Raw genomic sequence first — 21,742 nt, forward strand, 5'->3', positions numbered from 1 at the left:
ATATAACAAGAAGCAAAAAGTCAGAACATTCATTCATTATCTGTAACCCTTATCCAGTTCAGGGTCGCGGTGGGTCCAGAGCCTACCTGGAATCATTGGGCGCAAGGCGGGAATACACCCTGGAGGGGGCGCCAGTCCTTCACAGGGCAACACACACACACACCTACAGACACACAGAGTCGCCAATCCACCTACCAATGTGTGTTTTTGGACTGTGGGAGGAAACCGGAGCACCCGGAGGAAACCCACGCAGACACAGGGAGAACACACCAAACTCCTCACAGACAGTCACCCGGAGCGGCAATCGAACCCACAACCTACAGGACCCTGGAGCTGTGTGACTAAGACACTACCTGCTGCACCACCGTACCGTGCCGTCCGTGCACATAATTATTTCATAATAATTCCCCTTTAAATCCCACAAGTTTGGTTAATCTCTATAGTAAAGCTTTATTAGCAATAGAATGGGGCAGCAACTCAGTAGCTGTCTGAGTAGAACAATTCCCTCACCACAACGTCTAGTGTAAAACCTTGCCAGAAGAGTAGAAGATGTTAATTCGGCTAAGAGGGGACACACGGAAAACACAAAATATTAGGCTTGTGGTTTTCTTTAAACCTTCAGAACACTGTGTTAACTTACTATCCGCTATGTCCCTGGTTCTGTTTCTGCTTTATCCACTAGACCACTCTCCTTTCTGGGCCTCTTCCTGTCATTTTAACCCTGTTTTCACTGAGAGCCTCTTAAAGTTCTGAGCCTTTGTCAAATCCGTTGGCTTGAAAATCACATGCTTGTTTTTCTTGGGTTTGTGCTTCTCACACACCCACCTCCCACATCTACCCTCCCCATACACACACACATGCACACACACCCGGCTATCTTCCCTTCCACCACCCATAAATCCATGTGGATTTGTCATGGTCAAATTCTCTAGCCCCATTCTTCCCTCCACTTTCTAGAACGTCCCACTCCTTCCCATTGGCTTCTTTCTGACACTGGGGTGTTTCGACTTGCTTTAAATGTTGGGGGTCCCTATGTTCTGCCTATAGTGGAGCTGGAGCTGAACCCACACCAGGGTAAGTTTGTCATGTACATGTAAACTTGGGTTAGGGTTAGTGTTAGAACAGAACTAACTCTAACCCTAACCCTAAACTGTTTATGGTTTTGATCTGTTGTGTTGAATGTCTTTTATCTGAATGTTTAGAGGAGTTTGGACAGCCTTAAACACTGAAGATTTATGTATTCCAATAAGTAATTCCATACCTTACTGGAAAGGGATTGTACAGTCAACTGATTAGGAGTGGGTTCTCTGTAAAAGACACAAACTTAACATATTCTAATTTAATTCATTTAATTTGACTAGGGGTGTCTACGTTGGCACTCAGTAGTAAGTGGTAGTAGAATTTGCTTCAGGAGGATGACGCCATAGTTTTTGGAGAGAGCTGTAAAGAATGAACTGTTTTTATTATTATTATTTTTTTTTTTTTTTTTAACTACTATGATTTCCTCTGATGTGTGGCTCATGTCATTTTCAGGATGGCCACACTGAGACTTTTCTTCTTTGCTGCAGCTTTAATTGCTGACCTCTGCACTGCAGGTAACTGAGACAACATTGTGACCACATATTCATGGAAGCCAGTTTCTGCCCCTTGAATCAATTGAATCAATTTTCCACCCTCTGTATATTTACTTATAGTTTAATATGACATCACAAAATCTAATTAGACTCAAGCGTAAATCAACAGATTTTTTTACATTTCTATATGTTAATGTGAGAGATAGAAAGCAGTGGTCCTCATTCATCACAGTTGTATGCATTCAAATATATCAGAAAATTAATGCAAAGATGTTTCGCTGACTATTTTGGTATTGATCAGTTTTATCTTGTTGTATGTATATGACCTAACTCAAGTCTAGTATGCGTTCTGTGAGGGGTAAACATTTAACAGCTTTGAAAAAATGCTTGATTTACAGTTGAAAAATCAAAAATATAATTTTTTTTTTGGTAGTAATATACATCATTTTTTTAAATAAAACATATCATTTTTGCATATGACAATACAGTACACTGGACACTGATATAAATACTACCTGCATCTACGTCATATACAGGGGTTGGACAATGAAACTGAAACACCCGGTTTTAGACCACAATAATTTATTAGTATGGTGTAGGGCCTCCTTTTGCGGCCAATACAGCATCAGTTCGTCTTGGGAATGACATATACAAGTCCCGCACAGTGGTCAGAGGGATTTGAAGCCATTCTTCTTGCAGGATAGTGGCCAGGTCTCTAGGTGATGCTGGTGGAGGAAAACGTTTCCTGACTCGCTCCTCCAAAACACCCCAAAGTGGCTCAATAATATTTAGATCTGGTGACTGTGCAGGCCATGGGAGATGTTCAACTTCACTTTCATGTTCATCAAACCAATCTTTCACCAGTCTTGCTGTGTGTATTGGTGTCGTCCTGATACACGGCACCGTCTTCAGGATACAACGTTTGAACCACTGGATGCACATGGTCTTACTGGTGCAATGTGCAATTAATGAAGATTGGCCACCAGACTGCTCCAATTTAGCCATGAAACTTCCCACACTAAAGTGACAGGTGTTTCAGTTTCATTGTCTAACCCCTGTGTGTATATAAAATTACACAACCCAAAAAATAAATACCGCTAGTGCAGAGAAATGCTCCAATGCACTGAAATGAAATAAATTATTTTAGGTCAGCTGGGGGAGGGGGGTTGGGGTCAGTGCATATACTGTTCATTTTCAAGTTACACTTAGAGACAGCTGTTGGCTTTAAAATATCAGGAATTCATCTTTTCTTTGGCTCACTACTGAAACATATGCATAACTTGGAAGACTACACCAAAAACCATCCTTGAGCAAACCCCTAATACACAAATGTTGTGCTGTGCTTTATACCAGCAGCAGCCAAATGCCTTGTGCAGTCTTAACTCAGATTTAAGGATTACATATGTTTCTAGAAGATTTAGAAGGTAACACCTGCCAATGATGTGAATTTAAATATTCAGTAGAATACCTACGTGAACTGACAAATGAAAGTTTTTGGTCAGTTTTGTTCTGAGCGCCTAAAACTACATTTAAACCATTATTTGTGTTATTAATTAGGTCTGGCCTTGGCTTTCCTCTAGTAGGTCAGCAAAGGTCAGTAGGATGTAGGAAGGGCTAGTGGCAGCATGACGTATTGCTTCAGTAGCCGAACACAGCGGCTATCTGGCGCTCCATCTGACGCTTGAGTTGGCTCTGAATGATCAGTATTTAAAGAGCAGAAAGAGACTGCCATCCTCTACAAAGACTGTGAGTAATCAATTAGTGACCACTAACCAAGCGGTCAGATATGCAGGACAGGCTGCTGACAGCAGTGCTTTGGCTGGATTGTAAGATATTCATAATTTTGGCAAAAAAGTACAATGGGTGTCAGTGGCACTGGGCAGCTTTGACAGACTCCCACAGGAAACCCATGACTTTTTCTTCACCCTTAATCTACTGACTTCTGAACATTAGTGCAGTTGTTTTTAAAGTATTTGATCAACTTTGTCCTTATTATTTTCCAAAAAATCATGTTTGATATTTCGCCTTAATAGCTTTAGTGATGTTTAGATGCAAAGGGCCTCATGAAACTGGTTTGTTCCAAACTTACTGCACACAACACATATTCCATAACCACTAGGCAAGGGTGAAAGCAAGGCTGGGTTATATGTAAATAACTGCCGTCCTGCTAATTTACATAAAGCTAGCTATGATGTTTTCAAGCAAGAATTGTTCAATGTTTTCCACTTTGCAAAAACACTACATTAGCAAATAAACCCAGAGTTCAATAACAACATTCCTCAGTGCACGACTGCAAGGAATCTCACCGACTACACTGTATGGGCCTTTGCAGTGTAAAGGGTTAAGGCCTGTTCGCTAGCCTTAAAAACACAACAACAAGCACTTGGAGGAGAGAAGCAGGGCACTTTCCCAGCAAATGGTGGCTCCTCTTTCTCAGGAGCACATTTCATCTCGGACTTGGGAACGACTGGACAAGCTCCACAACAACAGCGCAGTCTGGCTCCCTCCATGTCCTTTTAAGCGACTTTATTTGGTTAAAGGGCGATTAGTGGCCATGAAGCTTGGGACGGGGGGCAAAGAGAGCGGCAGCACAACTGAGACATTGTTCCTGTCTGGTAAAGCAGGGGATATTTGCCTCTGTGTGAAGAGGAATATAAAGCACGGCGCAGCATGAAGAAACGCTTCATTTACTGCCAAGAATGTCTTACAAGAGTCCTTCTCCTTGTCAGATTGAGACAGACGGTGTTTCTCTTTCTCTCTCCCTCTCTCTCTCCCGCGCTCTCTGACTGTTTGCCTTGCTCTTGTTGAACCATTGTTTGGCTCCTATCTAATTAAGGATTTGATAATTGGTTTATCCCTCAAGGGGGTCCTCAAATTGAATTAATGCATGTGGAGTTAAATAAAGATTCAATCCTAATTATTTCACATTTAGCTTAATACATACTAATGAATTAACAGCGACCCCCTGCACAGAAAAGACCCTGCATTGACCTAAATGAAATTAAATGGACAAAAGCATACTCCAAAAACAGACTGAACTAAGCGAACATATCAGTCCACTGGCTTGTAAACATAGTATTTTATTTATTTATTTATTTATTTAACTGTAGACAACTTGTTAACCACAGAGCCACTAAGATTACTGTACAGGACCTAACTGGATTTTAATTGCATTTTAAATGCACAGAGACTTTTATTCTGTAAAATAAACTAATACAAATATTAACTGTGAGAAATACATTAATGACAAGAGAAAGAAATTAAGGAAATATCTGTAAATTGGACTGTGAATGGAAAAGATCTATACAACGTGGCATACACCGATTGTCTGCCCATAAAACACTGAGCAAAACGCTAATGGACCTCCAGCTTTGCCCTCAGTGGAACAAACATGGCTGTCTGTCCTCTTGCTAACTGGGCTGAGGCAAAACTGGTAGAACAAAATTGTCTAATATTGTTGTTTACATATTATTTACTTAACTGGCTTTGCTAATTGACAAATGCTTAGAATATCAAGCTAATTTGTAGATTACCATGCTTGCTAGCTTTGCTAGCTCAGCACTATTACAGTCCTCTTGCTGAACTGAGCAACATTAGCTGAAGGTGGAAATGACTGGTAATGTATTTATTGTCTAAAAATGGAAAGGACATCTTACTAAATGAAACCATTTTCTATTAGACACTGAGTCAACTCATAAGCTTCTAATGAAGGCAATAACAACTACACACTACACCCAAAAACATTCACAACACTAGCCAAAATCTTAATGCAATTCACGCGTGTGGCATATCCAAGTCCACAAAGCAAATTTCGTCAAAAGGTGAAAAGTATGGCGTAACGTATGACATTTGCTAACAGAAATCTCAGTCATGAAACAGGACTTGACTCACTCACTGTTTTGAGTGAGGACAGAATTATGTGTGTGATATTTTTCCCTCACAAACTGTTCTTTTGTATGAAAAAGGTGTTAATTCAGCTCTGGGAATGTCACCAACACAGCAATGCCACTGACCATATTCCCCTAATTGTTTTGTTTTTTTATCATTAGAGCCACCGCCATTGAAGGTGACCACCATTAAGGTAAGAGAAACAAGTTTTGGTCAGAAGAGTTAGCAACTGTGTCTCAATACTTAGTAAGCAGAAAATATTGGCCATATATATTTATTTGTTTACTTACGATGGCTTTAGTAATTTGTTCTTTTGTATAAATAGCTTTGCCCGGTAAGACTTGCCTGTTTGAACTAGCCAATAAGCTAGATAACTTGTCTTCTTGCATGTACGTGTAATCTTGGTGGATGCTGTACATTTATGGAGGTTATTCTCAGTGGTGGACATTAACAAAGTAAATGTGATTCGTTACTACACTTAAGTGCTTTATTCATGTATCTGAACTTAACTGAAGTATTTGTATTATGGGTGACTTTTTACTTTAACTCCACTACATTTCAGAGAGTCAAATATCTTACTTTTTACTCCACTACATTACGAAAAGGTTTTAAATCAAGTGTTGTGTGAAATTGACACTGGAGTTAATCACTTTCAGTTCTTGGAACCGTTATGAATTAACAAAATAATTTTTATCATTTAGTTTTTGGCTGTATTTAAGTCATCAGTAACTACTCTTCATTCATACAAGGTTTATGGAACTGTAGATGTCACAAATCACTCACCAAGGGTGAGAGTCAGTTGGAGATTTATGAAACACAATATGTGAAGTGAGGTCAAAAGGAGAAAAAATATTACAAAACCCAAAAATCAGTACAGAGAGATCAACAAGTCCAAAAGACAAAAATGAGTCTCAGAGAAGAAGTCAGAAAAATAAAACCGTAGCATGTTTAAGAAACAGGTGTCTCAGAATTGCAGAAATAGCTCATGCAACTACGTAAAAATATACAGTGGAACCTCTTCTAACGAATGCCTATACTAACGAACTTTCAAAGATACGAACCGGCATTTGAATATTTTTTGCCTCCACCAACAAACCATGACTCTAGAAACGAACCCGAGCCTCCGCTGAGCCGGCGGCTGGAAATGGCCACTGACCCCAATAGGCGAGTCTCCCAGCGCTCCCAGACTTGAGTGAGCTTTTAAGATTAGCAAGTTGTAGCTTTAGCAATTTAGCATTAGTGTAAATAGCAGACATCTAAATTCGTGCTAAGTTAAGCCGTATCTACTCTCCGTCTCCCCACATTCACCGCCTACTCTCCGTTATTCCACCCACCCCCACCTCCCGTCATACAGCCAGTGCCTGTGTTACTCCTCCAGCCAGTCGTCACGTCTTCAAGGTAGCGATGTGTAACCACTTAAAACTTTATTTCTTTTTTATTACTGTTACCACTGCATTTCTCTTTTATTTTTAGTAATGCCACATGTATTTTTTTTTTACTAATTTGAGAGTGTTGTAAACATATATCAGTTCAAAAAGGGGGACTTTCGGGGTGGGGGCTGGAACACATTAATTGCTTTTCCATTATTTTAAAAGGGGAAAATTGACTCGAGAAACGAACTTTTCTACTTACGAACCGGGTCAAGTTCGTAGGTAGAGGTTCCTCTGTACTCTACAACTACGTAGACAAAACAGAGCTTGAAGGAACACTAATATTTTTACCTTAAAATTACAGTTTCAAAATGATTGTGATGCTTCACTGACCTGTAATAGGGAGAATAGAGCCTCTGTCATTCCTACTCTGGGCTCAGTACTGCAGACACTGCACTATGAAACTTTTGAAGGAAGGTACGAAACCACCTGTCCTTCATCTCCCTACCAATTTCAGTACAGTGCTGTAAAACTTAATTGCACTCAGAGGAGCCCCAGGAGCAGAAAAATTTACAAATCTTGCCTAATATTCCTAAATGAGTATAAAACTATGTTATGCACAAGTGTCCTATGTCATTGTTAAAGTTTATACTTGTGCGTTGGCGTCTGCGTCACTCTGCAATTACACCACCAAACCACTAGGGCTTTATTTCAACTGTCAAACTCAGTCATTGTGGTCTGCATGAGTTACGAATTACATTTCTGGAGAGGTGCACATCAGACCGTGCTGCCTACGGCATAAATTCAACACAGGAGCATGAATTGGGCTTAATACTCAAGAGACAGCGACCTCTGTTGGTTTGGAGGGGCACCACCTTGGGTGTATGTAATAGCTGATTTAACATCATTCATTGCAGTTAATCTTTAGCCATTTCTGTTGTGTTCAGTGTCAGACTAATTAATGTCATTCTGTTAAAAGTCTGGGGAACCAAGAGCGACACTAGAGTATTTCACCTACAATGTGTTAAGCTTGAGTCTTGTTACAAAAATGATAATAGAGCCATAATAGAGCCATAGCACGTCATGGTACTTTTACGTTCGATACTTAAGTACATTTGAAGGTAAATACTTTTGTATTTTTACTGAAGTAGAGATCTACAATGAGGACTTCTACTTTTACTGGAGTAATATTTTACCTTCAGTATCTGTACTTTTACTCAAGTACATGGTACTTTGTCCACCACTGGTTATTCTTTAAGGTTCCAAAGAATTTAAGGTGCTTTGGGCATCTAAAAAAGTGCTGTTTAATTGTAAGTAAATAATTAACTAAGCTTAGTTTTGAGTTAAATTGCTGCTTGGCCAAGCTATGTAGCCAATAGGTGGCAAGGCTGAGCAGATATTGAGACACATCCTCTGTGACTGGGTGGAAGACAGTGAAGATGTTTGTGATGTTTGAGTAGCTGTATGTGAAGAGTAAATGAATCGGCACAAAACTGTTCTGCAGCAAGAGCCATACACTATGTCCAAAGGCTCAGAGTTGGAAGGTTTCTGCATGGACCTGCTCTCAACACTGGCCAAAAAAGTAGGATTCAAGTATGAAGTTCACCTGGTGAAGGATGGCAAATACGGGGTCAAGGACGAGCGAGGGAACTGGGCGGGCATGATCGGAGAAGTCGTGAGAGGGGTGAGTTCCTACTACTAAAGAAATGTTTAATGCTTCATTAAATAGGCTTTATTTTTTTGGACATCTCTAGTCCAAAGTATCCCTCACTAAATTCAAGCGTCTCGTAAAAAGTTCTGAATTTTGAACAAATCTTATGTCATTTCACACACTGTGTTAGGCCACTTTCCAGCAGATATACACCGATCAACCTTGTTTCTACGCTCACTGTCCATTTTCTCAGCTCCACTGACCACACAGGAGCACTTTGTAGATCTACAATTACAAACTGTAGTCCATCTGTTGCTCTGCATTCTTTGTTGGCCCCTGTTCACCCTGTTCTTCAATGGTCAGGAACCCCAGAAGACCACCATAAAAACCATACCTGCTCTGTGATGGTTTCCTGGGGGTCCTGACCATTGAAAAATATTGACTGATGTGGTGGCTACTGGCGGCACGGTGGCGCAGCATGGAGTGTCGCAGTCACACAGCTCCACGGACCTGGAGGTTGTGGGTTCGATTCCCGCTCCGGGTGACTGACTGTGAGGAGTGTGGTGTGTTCTCCCTGTGTCTGCGTGGGTTTCCTCTGGGTGCTCCGGTTTCCTCCTACAAAAACACATGTTGGTAGGTGAATTGGCGACTCAAAAGTGTCCGTAGGTGTGAGTGGTGCCCTGTGAAGGACTGGCGCCCCCTCCAGGGTGTATTCCCGCCTTGCGCCCAATGATTCCAGGTAGGCTCTGGACCCACCGTGACCCTGAATTGGATAAGGGTTACAGATAATGAATGAATGAATGGTCTTGTGGGGGTCCTGAACATTGAAGAACAGGGTGAAAGGGGGCAGACAAAGTATGCACAGCAACAGCTGGACTTCTGTTTGTAATTATAGAACACCAAAGTCCTCCTGTACCGTGAATGGAGCTGAGAGAATGGACGATGAGTGTAGAAACGAGGTGGTCATAACGTTATGGTTGATTAGTGTATATAAATATAGAGATATAGATACAGATTGATTCTGATAACATTAATCAGCAAACTTAAAGGTTCAGTTTTCACTGAAGTTTTCTCACCCATAAATATTAGAATGGGAAATTTGGCTGAAGAGGGCCCCTTAAAAAGCCCACCTCCTAAAAGCAAGAGCTAAAACCCCCCACAAAATAAAGGCCTTTTTCCCAGACCCAGACTAAACATGAGCATAGACTAAAGAGGATATTCATTGATGAAACACCACTGTTTCTATGAAATTCTACAAACTTAGCTTTTCTAACATTCTCATCAAATACAGCTATGATATTATTTATTAATTTTCATTTTTATTTAATTTTTCATCTTGGCTCCTGCAAATACTCACACCACAACCACACCTCCCATTCTTTGCAAAATCATAGTCTGGGTCCAAAAACACATGTATTCAGAGGTGAAAGTATTTTTAATGTCTGATAGTGTGTGGTTAGCATTATTTTTTTTTTCATGTTTTATGTAAACAACAAGATGTTACGTAAATGATACGATATGAAATGATATTCATTCATTCATTCTCTGTAACCCTTATCCAGTTCAGGGTCGCGGTGGGTCTGGAGCCTACCTGGAATCATTGGGCGCAAGGCGGGAATACACCCTGGAGGGGGCGCCAGTACTTCACAGGGCAACACACACTCACACACACACACACCTATGGACACTTTTAAGTCGCCAATCCACCTACCAACGTGTGTTTTTGGACAGTGGGAGGAAACCCATGGGGACACAGGGAGAACACACCAAACCCTTCACAGACAGTCACCCGGAGTTGTTTCAGTTTAAAAAAGGGCAGCACAGAGGAGCTGCAGGTAATGTCCCTGTCACAGATTTCCAGGGACTTGTGCTGTATGTGTTTTCCTTGTGTCAACATGGGTTTCCTCCCACAGTCCAAAAACACACACTGGTAGTAGATTGGCTGTTTAGAATTGTCCATAGGTGTGAGTGACTGTGATGGACTGGTGCCCCTTCCAGGGTATGTTCTTGTATTGTACCCAGTGATTCCCAGTAGGCCACGGGCCCAGGATAGGACCCTAAACAGGATGAACGAACAAACAAACAAATAACTGAATGTATTATTGTATTTGAACACTTGTAGTTTTACTCAATTACAAAGACTAGAACACTTTTGACTGATACTGAAGGTATTTTTTTTCTTAGGAAACCTAAGTAATTCAAAACCCTGTAAAAAGAGAATAAACCCCAAAACTACCACAGCTAAGCTGGTTTATCTTTTTCTGTGATTAGGACGCTGACCTGGCTGTGGCCCCCCTCACCCTCACTGCCGTCCGAGAGGCTGCAGTGGACATGAGCAAGCCATTCATGCAGACGGGCCTCAGCTTCGTGATGAGGAAAGACATCGCCTCTGACGAGTCGCACTATCTGAGCTTCTTAAACCTGTTCTCCACTGAGATGTGGATGGGCATCCTGGTGGCGTATCTGCTCACTTCCTTCTGTATCTACTTGGCGGCTCGGTGAGAGCCTCTCCTTCTACTTGTCTCTCTTATCTACAGCCTGGAAATTGAATAGAAGTTATCACCACAGCCAGATTTATGGTTTAAGATAAGGGGGATATGAGGTTGACTGAAATAAGTCCTTTGATTGGTTGTGTGTGTGTGTTTTATGAAGGATTAGCCCATCGGAATGGGAAGAACCCCAGACTCAGGACAATCACTTCACATTCTCTCACAGCTTCTGGTACACCATCGGAGCCCTGACTCTGCAAGGTGCCACACTGCTTTAACCACCGCATACACACACTTATCTACTGAGAAGAAAATGATTTTCCATTGCGCTTTGCTTTGTGACACACTGATGTTATCTACAGTGCTTTGAAAAAGTGTTGAGGTGTTGAACCAGTCAAAACGATTATAAAGTACACGTTTACAACAAATGTTTCACAAGACTAGATCAAAGAAATTGAAATATTCAAGCTGATTTGTTAAACAGGGCGTCATGGTGGCGCTGCAGGTAATGTCCCTGTGTCTGTGTAGGTTTCCTCTCACAGTCCAAAAGCATGTGATAATAGGTGAATTGACTGTGTGAAACTGTCCACAGGTGTGTGTGTGTGTGAGTGACACGGTGAGTGTGTGAAACTGTCGTGAGTGACTGGGTGAGTGTGTGAAACTTTCCACAGGTGTGCGTGTGAATGTCTGGGTGAGTGTGTGTAACCGTCCACAGGTGTGAGTGATAGGGTGAGTGTGTGAAACTGTCCACAGGTGTGAGATGTGTGAGTGACTGGGTGAGTGTGTGAAACTGTCCAGAAGTGTGTGTGTGTGTGACTGGGTGAGTGTGTGAAACTGCCCACAGGTGTGTGTGTGTGTGTGAGTGACAGGGTGAGTGTGTGAAACTGTCCACAGGTGTGAGTGTGTGAGTGACTGGGTGAGTGTGTGAAACTGTCCACAGGTGTGAGTGTGTGAGTGACAGGGTGAGTGTGTGAAACTGTCCACCGGTGTGAGTGTGTGAGTGACTGGGTGAGTGTGTGAAACTGTCCACAGGTGTGAGTGTGTGAGTGACTGGGTGAGTGTGTGAAACTGTCCATAGGTGTGAGTGTGTGAGTAACAGGGTGAGTGTGTGAAACTGCACACAGGTGTGAGTGTGTGAGTGACAGGGTGAGTGTGTGAGTGACTGGGTGAGTGTGTGAAACTTTCCACAGGTGTGCGTGTGAGTGTCTGGGTGAGTGTGTGAAACTGTCCACAGGTGTGAGTGACTGGGTGAGTGTGTGAAACTGTCCAGAAGTGTGTGTGTGTGAGTGACAGGGTGAGTGTGTGAAACTGTCCACAGGTGTGAGTGTGTGAGTGACTGGGTGAGTGTGTGAAACTGTCCACAGGTGTGAGTGACAGGGTGAGTGTGTGAAACTGTCCACAGGTTTGAGTGTGTGAGTGACAGGGTGAGTGTGTGAAACTGTCCACAGGTGTGTGTGTGAGTGACTGAGTGAATGTGTGAAACTGTCCACAGGTGAGTGTGTGAGTGACAGGGTGAGTGTGTGAAACTGTCCACAGGTGTGAGTGACTGGGTGAGTGTGTGAAACTGTCCAGAAGTGTGTGTGTGTGTGTTTGTGTGTGACTGGGTGAGTGTGTGAAACTGTCCACAGGTGTGAGTGTGTGTGTGACAGGGTGAGTGTGTGAAACTGTCCACAGGTGAGTGTGTGAGTGACAGGGTGAGTGTGTGAAACTTTCCACAGGTGTGTGTGTGAGTGACTGAGTGAATGTGTGAAACTGTCCACAGGTGTGAGTGTGTGTGTGACAGGGTGAGTGTGTGAAACTGTCCACAGGTTTGAGTGTGTGAGTGACAGGGTGAGTGTGTGAAACTGTCCACAGGTGTGTGTGTGAGTGACTGAGTGAATGTGTGAAACTGTCCACAGGTGAGTGTGTGAGTGACAGGGTGAGTGTGTGAAACTGTCCACAGGTGTGAGTGACTGGGTGAGTGTGTGAAACTGTCCAGAAGTGTGTGTGTGTGTGTTTGTGTGTGACTGGGTGAGTGTGTGAAACTGTCCACAGGTGTGAGTGTGTGTGTGACAGGGTGAGTGTGTGAAACTGTCCACAGGTGAGTGTGTGAGTGACAGGGTGAGTGTGTGAAACTTTCCACAGGTGTGAGTGTGTGAGTGACAGGGTGAGTGTGTAAAACTTTCCACAGGTGTGAGTGTGTGAGTGACTGGGTGAGTGTGTGAAACTGTCCACAGGTGTGAGTGACAGGGTGAGTGTGTGAAACTGTCCACAGGTTTGAGTGTGTGAGTGACAGGGTGAGTGTGTGAAACTGTCCACAGGTGTGTGTGTGAGTGACTGAGTGAATGTGTGAAACTGTCCACAGGTGAGTGTGTGAGTGACAGGGTGAGTGTGTGAAACTGTCCACAGGTGTGATTGTGTGAGTGACAGGGTGAGTGTGTGAAACTGTCCACAGGTGTGAGTGTGTGAGTGACTGGGTGAGTGTGTGAAACTGTCCAGAAGTGTGTGTGTGTGTGTGTGTGTGAGACTGGGTGAGTGTGTGAAACTGTCCACAGGTGTGAGTGTGTGAGTGACTGGGTGAGTGTGTGAAACTGTCCACAGGTGTGTGTGTGTGAGTGACTGAGTGAATGGTTGAAACTGCCCACAGGTGTGAGTGTGTGAGTGACAGGGTGAGTGTGTGAAACTGTCCACAGGTTTGAGTGTGTGTGTGACAGGGTGAGTGTGTGAAGCTGTCCACAGGTGTGTGTGTGAGTGACTGAGTGAATGTGTGAAACTGTCCACAGGTGTGAGTGTGTGAGTGACTGGGTGAGTGTGTGAAACTGTCCACAGGTGTGAGTGTGTGTGTGACAGGGTGAGTGTGTGTGTGACTGGGCGAGTGTGTGAAACTGTCCACAGGTGAGTGTGTGAGTGTGTGAGTGACTGGGTGAGTGTGTGAAACTGTCCACAGGTTTGAGTGTGTGAGTGACAGGGTGAGTGTGTGAAGCTGTCCACAGGTGTGTGTGTGAGTGACTGAGTGAATGTGTGAAACTGCCCACAGGTGTGAGTGTGTGTGTGACAGGGTGAGTGTGTGAAACTATCCAGAGATGTGAGTGTGTGTGTGACTGGGCGTGTGTGTGAAACTGTCCACAGGTGAGTGTGTGAGTGACAGGGTGAGTGTGTGAAACTGTCCACAGGTGAGTGTGTGAGTGACAGGGTGAGTGTGTGAAACTCTCCACAGGTGAGTGTGTGAGTGACAGGGTGAGTGTGTGAAACTGTCCACAGGTGAGTGTGTGAAACTGTCCACAGGTGAGTGTGTGAGTGACAGGGTGAGTGTGTGAAACTCTCCACAGGTGAGTGTGTGAGTGACAGGGTGAGTGTGTGAAACTGTCCACAGGTGAGTGTGTGAAACTGTCCACAGGTGAGTGTGTGAGTGACAGGGTGAGTGTGTGAAACTCTCCACAGGTGAGTGTGTGAGTGACAGGGTGAGTGTGTGAAACTGTCCACAGGTGTGACCGTGTGAGTGACTGGATGTTTTCTGCTTTGTACTTTGTATTTAATGGTTGTTTTGTATTGTATAGGACACCAACTATGGGCAATGCACTGAAACTTTCTTCTCAGTAGAAAAGAGTGCACATATATGGTGCTTTACCTTCAGCTTTCTTGTCTTTATGTCAGGCCTAGAGCTCAGATAAGATGTTCGCTCTTACTAACTGCTAACCTCTCTCTCTCTCTCTCTCTCTCTCAGGTGCTGGGCCTCACCCAAAGGCCTTGTCAGGGCGGGTGATTACTGCCATCTGGTGGATATTCTCGTTAGTGGTGCTGGCCTCCTTCTTTGCCAACCTCAGCTCTTGGCTCCGTTCTGATAACCAGCAGCTTTCAATCAAGAGCTTTGAGGATCTAGCTAATCAAAATATCGTGAAGTATGGAACACTGCACGGCTCTTCCTCTCTCAATTTCTTCAAGGTACGGCTGAGCTGTGTGCTACTGCAAGGCACTATAAAATTATTATATATAATCTACCCAATATCAGAACTCACCTTTATCTTTGGACACACATGTCCCTGGTCATATTAGGCACAGCGACACCATAATTATATTAGTATCAGCAGATATTTGCTTTTAAAAATACAAACCCAGTTCCAGGATATTTAAAGGGGTCAAATGCAGTTATTTTTGAGCTGATCTGATTTTGCTCCCCTTCGAACGTCAGGTGCCAAGACTTTAGAACTCTACCGCCCCCTTGTCTGAGTATCTACGATCACAGCGCCAGACACTCGTTTATGTAAAAGCTCAATAACGAGGTTAAACCGTGTAAAACATACACAGTGGAAGTGGAGTAATGAGGCAATCAATCAAAAACTGATAGCTGAAAAATGAGAGAACCAGGCCAACGGGCAAAAATGAGAGTGGAGACCAAAGGGAACTGAACAGAAACGGCTTAAACAAGAACTTCTGAGTGGTTCATTTAATCCTTGGGGTAGTTTTATAATTGGGGTATCTTTGTGGTATTGTCTCAGACATTTAGTTTAGACCCCAAGCATCTTTTATTAAAATTTGTAGATGACACGGACAAATAAATGCACATTTAACAAACCTGAGACACTGTTATTTGAGGAGAAGTAATTATTGGTACAAATGTAAACATATTTTAAACGGCATGAACAATGTATTAAGTTTAGAAATTGTGTTTTAAGCATAAACTTCAGTTTTGAACTTAATGTATTTTTTCTACATTGACATCTTAGAGGCTTTGTTGAATGCCACCCTGTGAAAGAAAGTGCCTGTGAAATTTTTTGGTCTTTTGCCTGTTTTCTGAGTAGAACTCCAACGATCCTGTGTACCGGCGAATCTATGAGAATATGGAAAGGCAGCAGAGCTATGCTAAGACGATGGAGGAGGGCATTCGCAGAGTTCAGGAGGAGGATTACGCCTTTATTGGCGAGTCTGTGTCTCTGGACTTGGCTGTGGCACGCTATTGCAACCTGATGCGCTGTCCAGAGATTGTTGGCATGAGAGGTTACAGCGTTGCAGCTCCTTTAGGTAAATAATACTGCCTCTCCTAAAGTCCTAATGTAAGAAAACACTAGAGCAATAAGGGGAATGACATTGAAACCTACTGTTTTGTTTAAAAACAATAGAACTAAGGAGGTTATGGTAATCAATCCCTGGATCCTGACAGGGAATATCATCAAAACTTTTAAACAATTGTTAAGTTTAAAAGCAATGAAACACTGCAGGTTGTGATAATAAGGCAGTGGAACATTATGAGAATGTCCTTACAAACCTCTGTATTCTGTTAAAACAATATAACACTGGAACATGAGGGAAAATAACATCACAACCCCCTAAACCATGCTATAAATAAGAGGACACAGAATGTTATAGTAATGGGGCAATGGAACCCAGGGGAATAAAAACAAAACCTCCTGTGTTGTAAAAAAAATAAAAAATAGAACATTAGGGTGTAACTGTGGTAAATAAAATTATTTAACACTAGGGGAAATGATATCACAACCTACAATGACCACAGGAGTTGATGGTAATCAAGCAATAGAACCCAAAATAAATGACATCAAAACTTCAGGTGTTGTATAAAATTAATATAACACTAATGCACTAGGAAAAACAACATCACAACCTCCTGTGATCTATAAAAGTAATATAACACTAGTACACATGAGGAAATGACATCACAACCTCCTGTGATCTATAAAAGTAACATAACACTAGTACACGGAGAAATGACATCACAACCTACTGTGATCTATAAAAGTAATATAACACTATTATACTAGGAGAAATGACATCACAACCTCCTGTGATCTATAAAAGTAATATAACACTAGTACACGGAGAAATGACATCACAACCTTCTGTGATCTATAAAAGTAATATAACACTAGTACACTAGGAGAAATGACATCACAACCTCCTGTGATCTATAAAAGTAATATAACACTAGTACACATGAGGAAATGACATCACAACCTCCTGTGATCTATAAAAGTAATATAACACTAGTACACTAGGAGAAATGACATCACAACCTCCTGTGATCTATAAAAGTAATATAACACTAGTACACGGAGAAATGACATCACAACCTTCTGTGATCTATAAAAGTAATATAACACTATTACACTAGGAGAAATGACATCACAACCTCCTGTGATCTATAAAAGTAATATAACACTATTACACTAGGAGAAATGACATCACAACCTCCTGTGATCTATAAAAGTAATATAACACTAGTACACATGAGGAAATGACATCACAACCTCCTGTGATCTATAAAAGTAATATAACACTATTACACTAGGAGAAATGACATCACAACCTCCTGTGATCTATAAAAGTAATATAACACTATTACACTAGGAGAAATGACATCACAACCTCCTGTGATCTATAAAAGTAATATAACACTAGTACACTAGGAGAAATGACATCACAACCTCCTGTGATCTATAAAAGTAATATAACACTAGTACACATGAGGAAATGACATCACAACCTCCTGTGATCTATAAAAGTAATATAACACTAATACACTATGAGAAACAACATCACAACCTCCTGTGATCTATAAAAGTAATATAACACTAGTACACTAGGAGAAATGACATCACAACCTCCTGTGATCTATAAAAGTAATATAACACTAGTACACTAGGAGAAATGACATCACAACCTCCTGTGATCTATAAAAGTAATATAACACTAGTACACTAGGGGGAATGACATCACAACCTCCTGTGATCTATAAAAGTAATATAACACTAGTACACTAGGGGGAATGACATCACAACGTCCTGTGATCTATAAAAGTAATATAACACTAGTACACTAGGAGAAATGATATCACAACCTTCTGTGATCTATAAAAGTAATATAACACCAGTACACACAGAGAAACATCATCACACCCTCCTGGGTCTATAAAAGTTAAATAACACTAGTACACATGGGGAAATGACATCACAACCTCTTGTTATCTCCTAAACATCAGAGCACAGGAGACTGTAATAATCAAACAATGGAACACATGGGGAATGACACCACAACCTCCAGTGTTGTATAAAATCAATATAACAGTAGTGTTTTTGCTTTTAGGGACTTGTGGCTTGTGAAATGCCCAGTCATGAATACCCTTTCTGTGGGTGTTTTTAATCATTCTTCAAACTTCACAATCCTACATCAATTTTTATGGAATGTGCCATCCAGTGTTAATACAAGCAATGAACATGTGAATCCACAATAATCACCATATTCACCGATTCAAGGCCGTACACGATTTACAAAGGAAATACATTAAACACATTGAACCTATTGTAGATGCTATATGTAGATCTTTTATGGATTAGTTTTAAGGGAAAGCTATATTTGCTTCTGATAGGTTGCAGATAATCTCCACAGTCTATTATTTTACATATTTTAGTTTACTTCAGTGCAGTTTTTCTTAACATTTTCAGCAAAATGGATTTTCCACGTGCCCTTTGTTCAGTATGCCCCTTTCTCCAAAAAGACCTTGGATTAAATGGGGCACTTCAAAAAGAAAAGGACAAAATGACATAGGTAATTTTTTCAAAGGGCATGTCCCTTACGTCTTTTGTTCCAAATTGGCAATTCTGTCTGCCAACAAAGTAACTGTGCAATACCAAGGCTTGACCTACTAATTTCAGGCTCTTCTGTTGAAGCTGACGAAAGGAAGGACTGAAAGTCTGATGTTATTGTTACTGGTACATCTATTATTCTGTCTTTTGAGTTTCTTCAAGTGCAGTTAATGGTAAGATGGCAGATGACAGTAAACTGACAATAGCTGTTGCAGCAGGTGGTCAGCGCTCTGATTTAGGCAAACCCTGCTGTTACCGGATATAACTTTTCAGGGCCAAGTTTCCCAAAATGCTGGTAGTATACTATTACGATCATCTTAACTTTTAGCACTGAGTTTAATGTGATGCTCATTCGACCATTTAATACAGATGTTCATGCTAAGATGCTTTTAACAACCCCAGTCTACAATGAGATCACGATTAACTGTTGTATCATTGAATCTGATCATGCAGAGCATATTATGCAATGTATTGGCATAAATAGATGAATTCATGATGCATCATTGGACATGCTTGGTTTACGCACATGCATTACGTCTGGTCATGGATTACACTGAATCATCGCTGAAAATGATTCTTAGTCTAGTCTTGGGTCTAATCTTCTCAACAGTCCGTGTGGGTGTGTGTGTGTGCCAGGAATATATAATACTGTGTGAATCCAAAGCTGTTTACACACTCACATTGTGGGGACTGTGAATATGTTTTAAATTCAGGTTAAGGTTTGGGTTAGTGTTAGATTTAAGCAAAATATACGTATTGAAAAGTTACGTCTCCACAATATGAATGGAAGTCTATGTAATGTCCCCAAAACACACAGATACAAGATTGTGTGTGTATGTTTTAAGGCTTTCCCATGATGAAAAACTTAAGTGTGGCCATCCTCCAGCTGAGTGAGTCCGGGGAGCTGGATTACCTCCGCAGCAAGTGGTGGGCCAGCAGCTGTGTCGCGGAAAACGCCCAAGCCACTCCCCTCAAGGCCAGCAGCCTGAAAGGCGTCTTCCTGCTCCTGGCACTGGGCCTGGGCCTGGGAGTTGCTATGGCCCTCATGGAGCTGACGGCCAAGTCACGAAGCATCGCTAACACACAGCAGGTGGGTCCAGGGCTAGCTGTCAGATTTGCGGACCTTAGAACCGTGTTGAATTGGGTGGCGAGCTAACTTTAGTCCACACTGTGTCAGTCAAGTGTTTGCGCACAAATGCCTTCTTTCAGAGCAACTGTTGTAGGGTTGGACAAGCCCTATGGAACTTCGCTTTCCCGTTTCATTCAGGTTAATGAATAGGGAAAACTCTATAGATCAGAAGAATTGGGAGACAAAGATGCCGTTGTCAAATGAAATCGCATGATCTGACACAGCTGCACGTACTTCAAGTAATGCTGCTTACTATAACGTCTTAAAAGAGATGGTTATTCAGTGGTTCTTCAGTAATAACTATGGTTCTATATAGGCCAATGAACACTCAGAACATAAACAATTCTGAGGAACTCCTGTTCTAACAGGAAGTCAACCAACCCACTCCCTCTTGTTTGTGTTCGTTCACAAGCTGTGAACTTATGTTTGAGTAAGCCACCGACCATAGCATATATGTGGCTGAACTTTAATTTATTCAGTGTTTGAGTTACAACAGAATCTTATTTGCAACTCGAGTTGTTTAGTTTTGCAACACTTTCAGTCTATGTTTACATGCAGTTAGCATTCTCCCAAATCTGGAGTCAGTTCCACGTTAAGTAATGCGTAACATCAAAAATAATTCAATATTACCCATCTATGGAGCAGAAATAGAGCAACATCCTCATCTGTTTTCATGTTTTTCAATGTTAAGAGGTTTCTCTACCATCCAAATGCCTCCAGATGCTGTTTCTCATGGCTCAACCAGCAAAGCACAGACAAAAACCTGAGCGATTTTGAACTGAGAACCTTAGGGTTTTTTTGTTGTTGTTTTTTTTTGCATTTACGGAGCTAGGTCTGCATACAAACACTGGACTTTTTCCATTTCGCAAACTGACTGAAGGGTTAGCAAATGGTGAGGAAATATAAATAATATTTTGGAATAGGATCAAAACATTGTGGTTAAAGTATTCTTGCGTTGTGAAATGATTCTTCAGATTAATGGATAATATATTGTATAGTCTTTTATAGCACCTTTGTGGAAAGGGTACTGAAAAAGGTTTTTTGAGTGTTTGTGTAGAACCATTGTCTTTATTGGAGATACCTTAAAGAACATTTCATCATATTCAATAGTCTGTAACTCTTCCTTTTAGAAATCCTGTTGTTCGGTCTTGAACACAGAGCTAAGTCAACGCTTCGGAAGAAGAGACGAGAAGACATCAGCTGAAACAGATGAGAAAAGCAAAGCTTAAATCTGCTCAGTGCTGACAGAGGAAATGTGTGATTTCTGTTCCTTTACTCTATTGATTTTTCATCTCTTATAAAATAACTACTTTAGAGACTGCTCATTTTAACTGCATGTGAGACTTCATTTTTACTGCATCGCTTGATCATATATTTTCATTTGACAAATTTACAATATTAGGATTTGTTTGGAGCTTGAGAGACACTGTTCTTCATTCCCCAGCCATAGACAAACCTCATCTGTGCCCTAAGATTACAAATGACCCACTCAAAAATACAGATGCATCTAACAGTGGTTGTAGACTTAGTAGTTGACGTGATATTACTCTTAGTTTAAAAGTTGGATCTAGCAAATACAACTGGGTTCAAATTGAGTTTGGTGTGAATTCTGAGAAGCCAAGGCATATGTCAAATGTTTTGTTGATTTTATATTGTAATGCCAGTGCTGATGTTATAAGTAAAGCACAGTGGTCTGTTTATTGTGGTGAATCGTGTTCTGCTCTAAGAAAACAGTTCACTTTAATATTCATTCATTGGCTGTAACTGCTTATCCAGGTCAGGGTCGCGGTGGGCCAGGAGCCTACCCGGAACACACCCTGGCGGGGGCGCCAGTTCTTCACAGGGCAACACACACTTCATAAACACACATTCACTCACATCTACACACACTTCTGAGTTGCCAATCCACCTACAAACGTGTGTTTTTAGGCCATGGGAGGAAACCAGTGTGGACACTTGGAGAACACACCAGACTCCTCACAGTCACTTTAGTATTTATAAGCTAATTACAGCTTCCTGATCAAAACCCACTGTAACTACACTCTCAGAGCTGTGAAAAGATCTGAG

At 41.6% G+C, this 21,742-nt stretch overlaps 1 protein-coding gene across 1 annotated transcript; it reads left to right on the forward strand.

Moving 5' to 3' along the window:
• Positions 1-921: 921 nt before the first annotated feature.
• si:ch211-251b21.1 (uncharacterized protein LOC571720 homolog) lies at positions 922-21,500 on the forward strand. Its single transcript, XM_066644199.1, has 10 exons — positions 922-1,074; positions 1,534-1,595; positions 5,624-5,655; positions 8,337-8,516; positions 10,755-10,981; positions 11,136-11,233; positions 14,676-14,893; positions 15,751-15,970; positions 19,392-19,636; positions 20,806-21,500. The coding sequence occupies exons 2-10, from the start codon at positions 1,535-1,537 to the stop codon at positions 20,902-20,904; spliced, it is 1,380 nt and encodes a 459-aa protein (XP_066500296.1). The 5' UTR covers positions 922-1,074; position 1,534; the 3' UTR covers positions 20,905-21,500.
• The last annotated feature ends 242 nt before the right edge of the window (positions 21,501-21,742 follow it).

This window comes from Hoplias malabaricus, chromosome 14 (genome assembly GCF_029633855.1).
Source record: "Hoplias malabaricus isolate fHopMal1 chromosome 14, fHopMal1.hap1, whole genome shotgun sequence".
In the NCBI taxonomy this organism is placed as follows: Eukaryota; Metazoa; Chordata; class Actinopteri; order Characiformes; family Erythrinidae; genus Hoplias; species Hoplias malabaricus.

Excerpts from the sequence above, each read along its gene's own strand:
- si:ch211-251b21.1 (XM_066644199.1), top strand. The coding sequence starts at position 1,535 with ATGGCCACACTGAGACTTTTCTTCTTTGCTGCAGCTTTAATTGCTGAC. Across the intron at positions 10,982-11,135 it reads TGTATCTACTTGGCGGCTCG|GATTAGCCCATCGGAATGGG; the intron begins GTGAGAGCCTCT and ends TGTTTTATGAAG. Across the intron at positions 19,637-20,805 it reads GCATCGCTAACACACAGCAG|AAATCCTGTTGTTCGGTCTT; the intron begins GTGGGTCCAGGG and ends TCTTCCTTTTAG.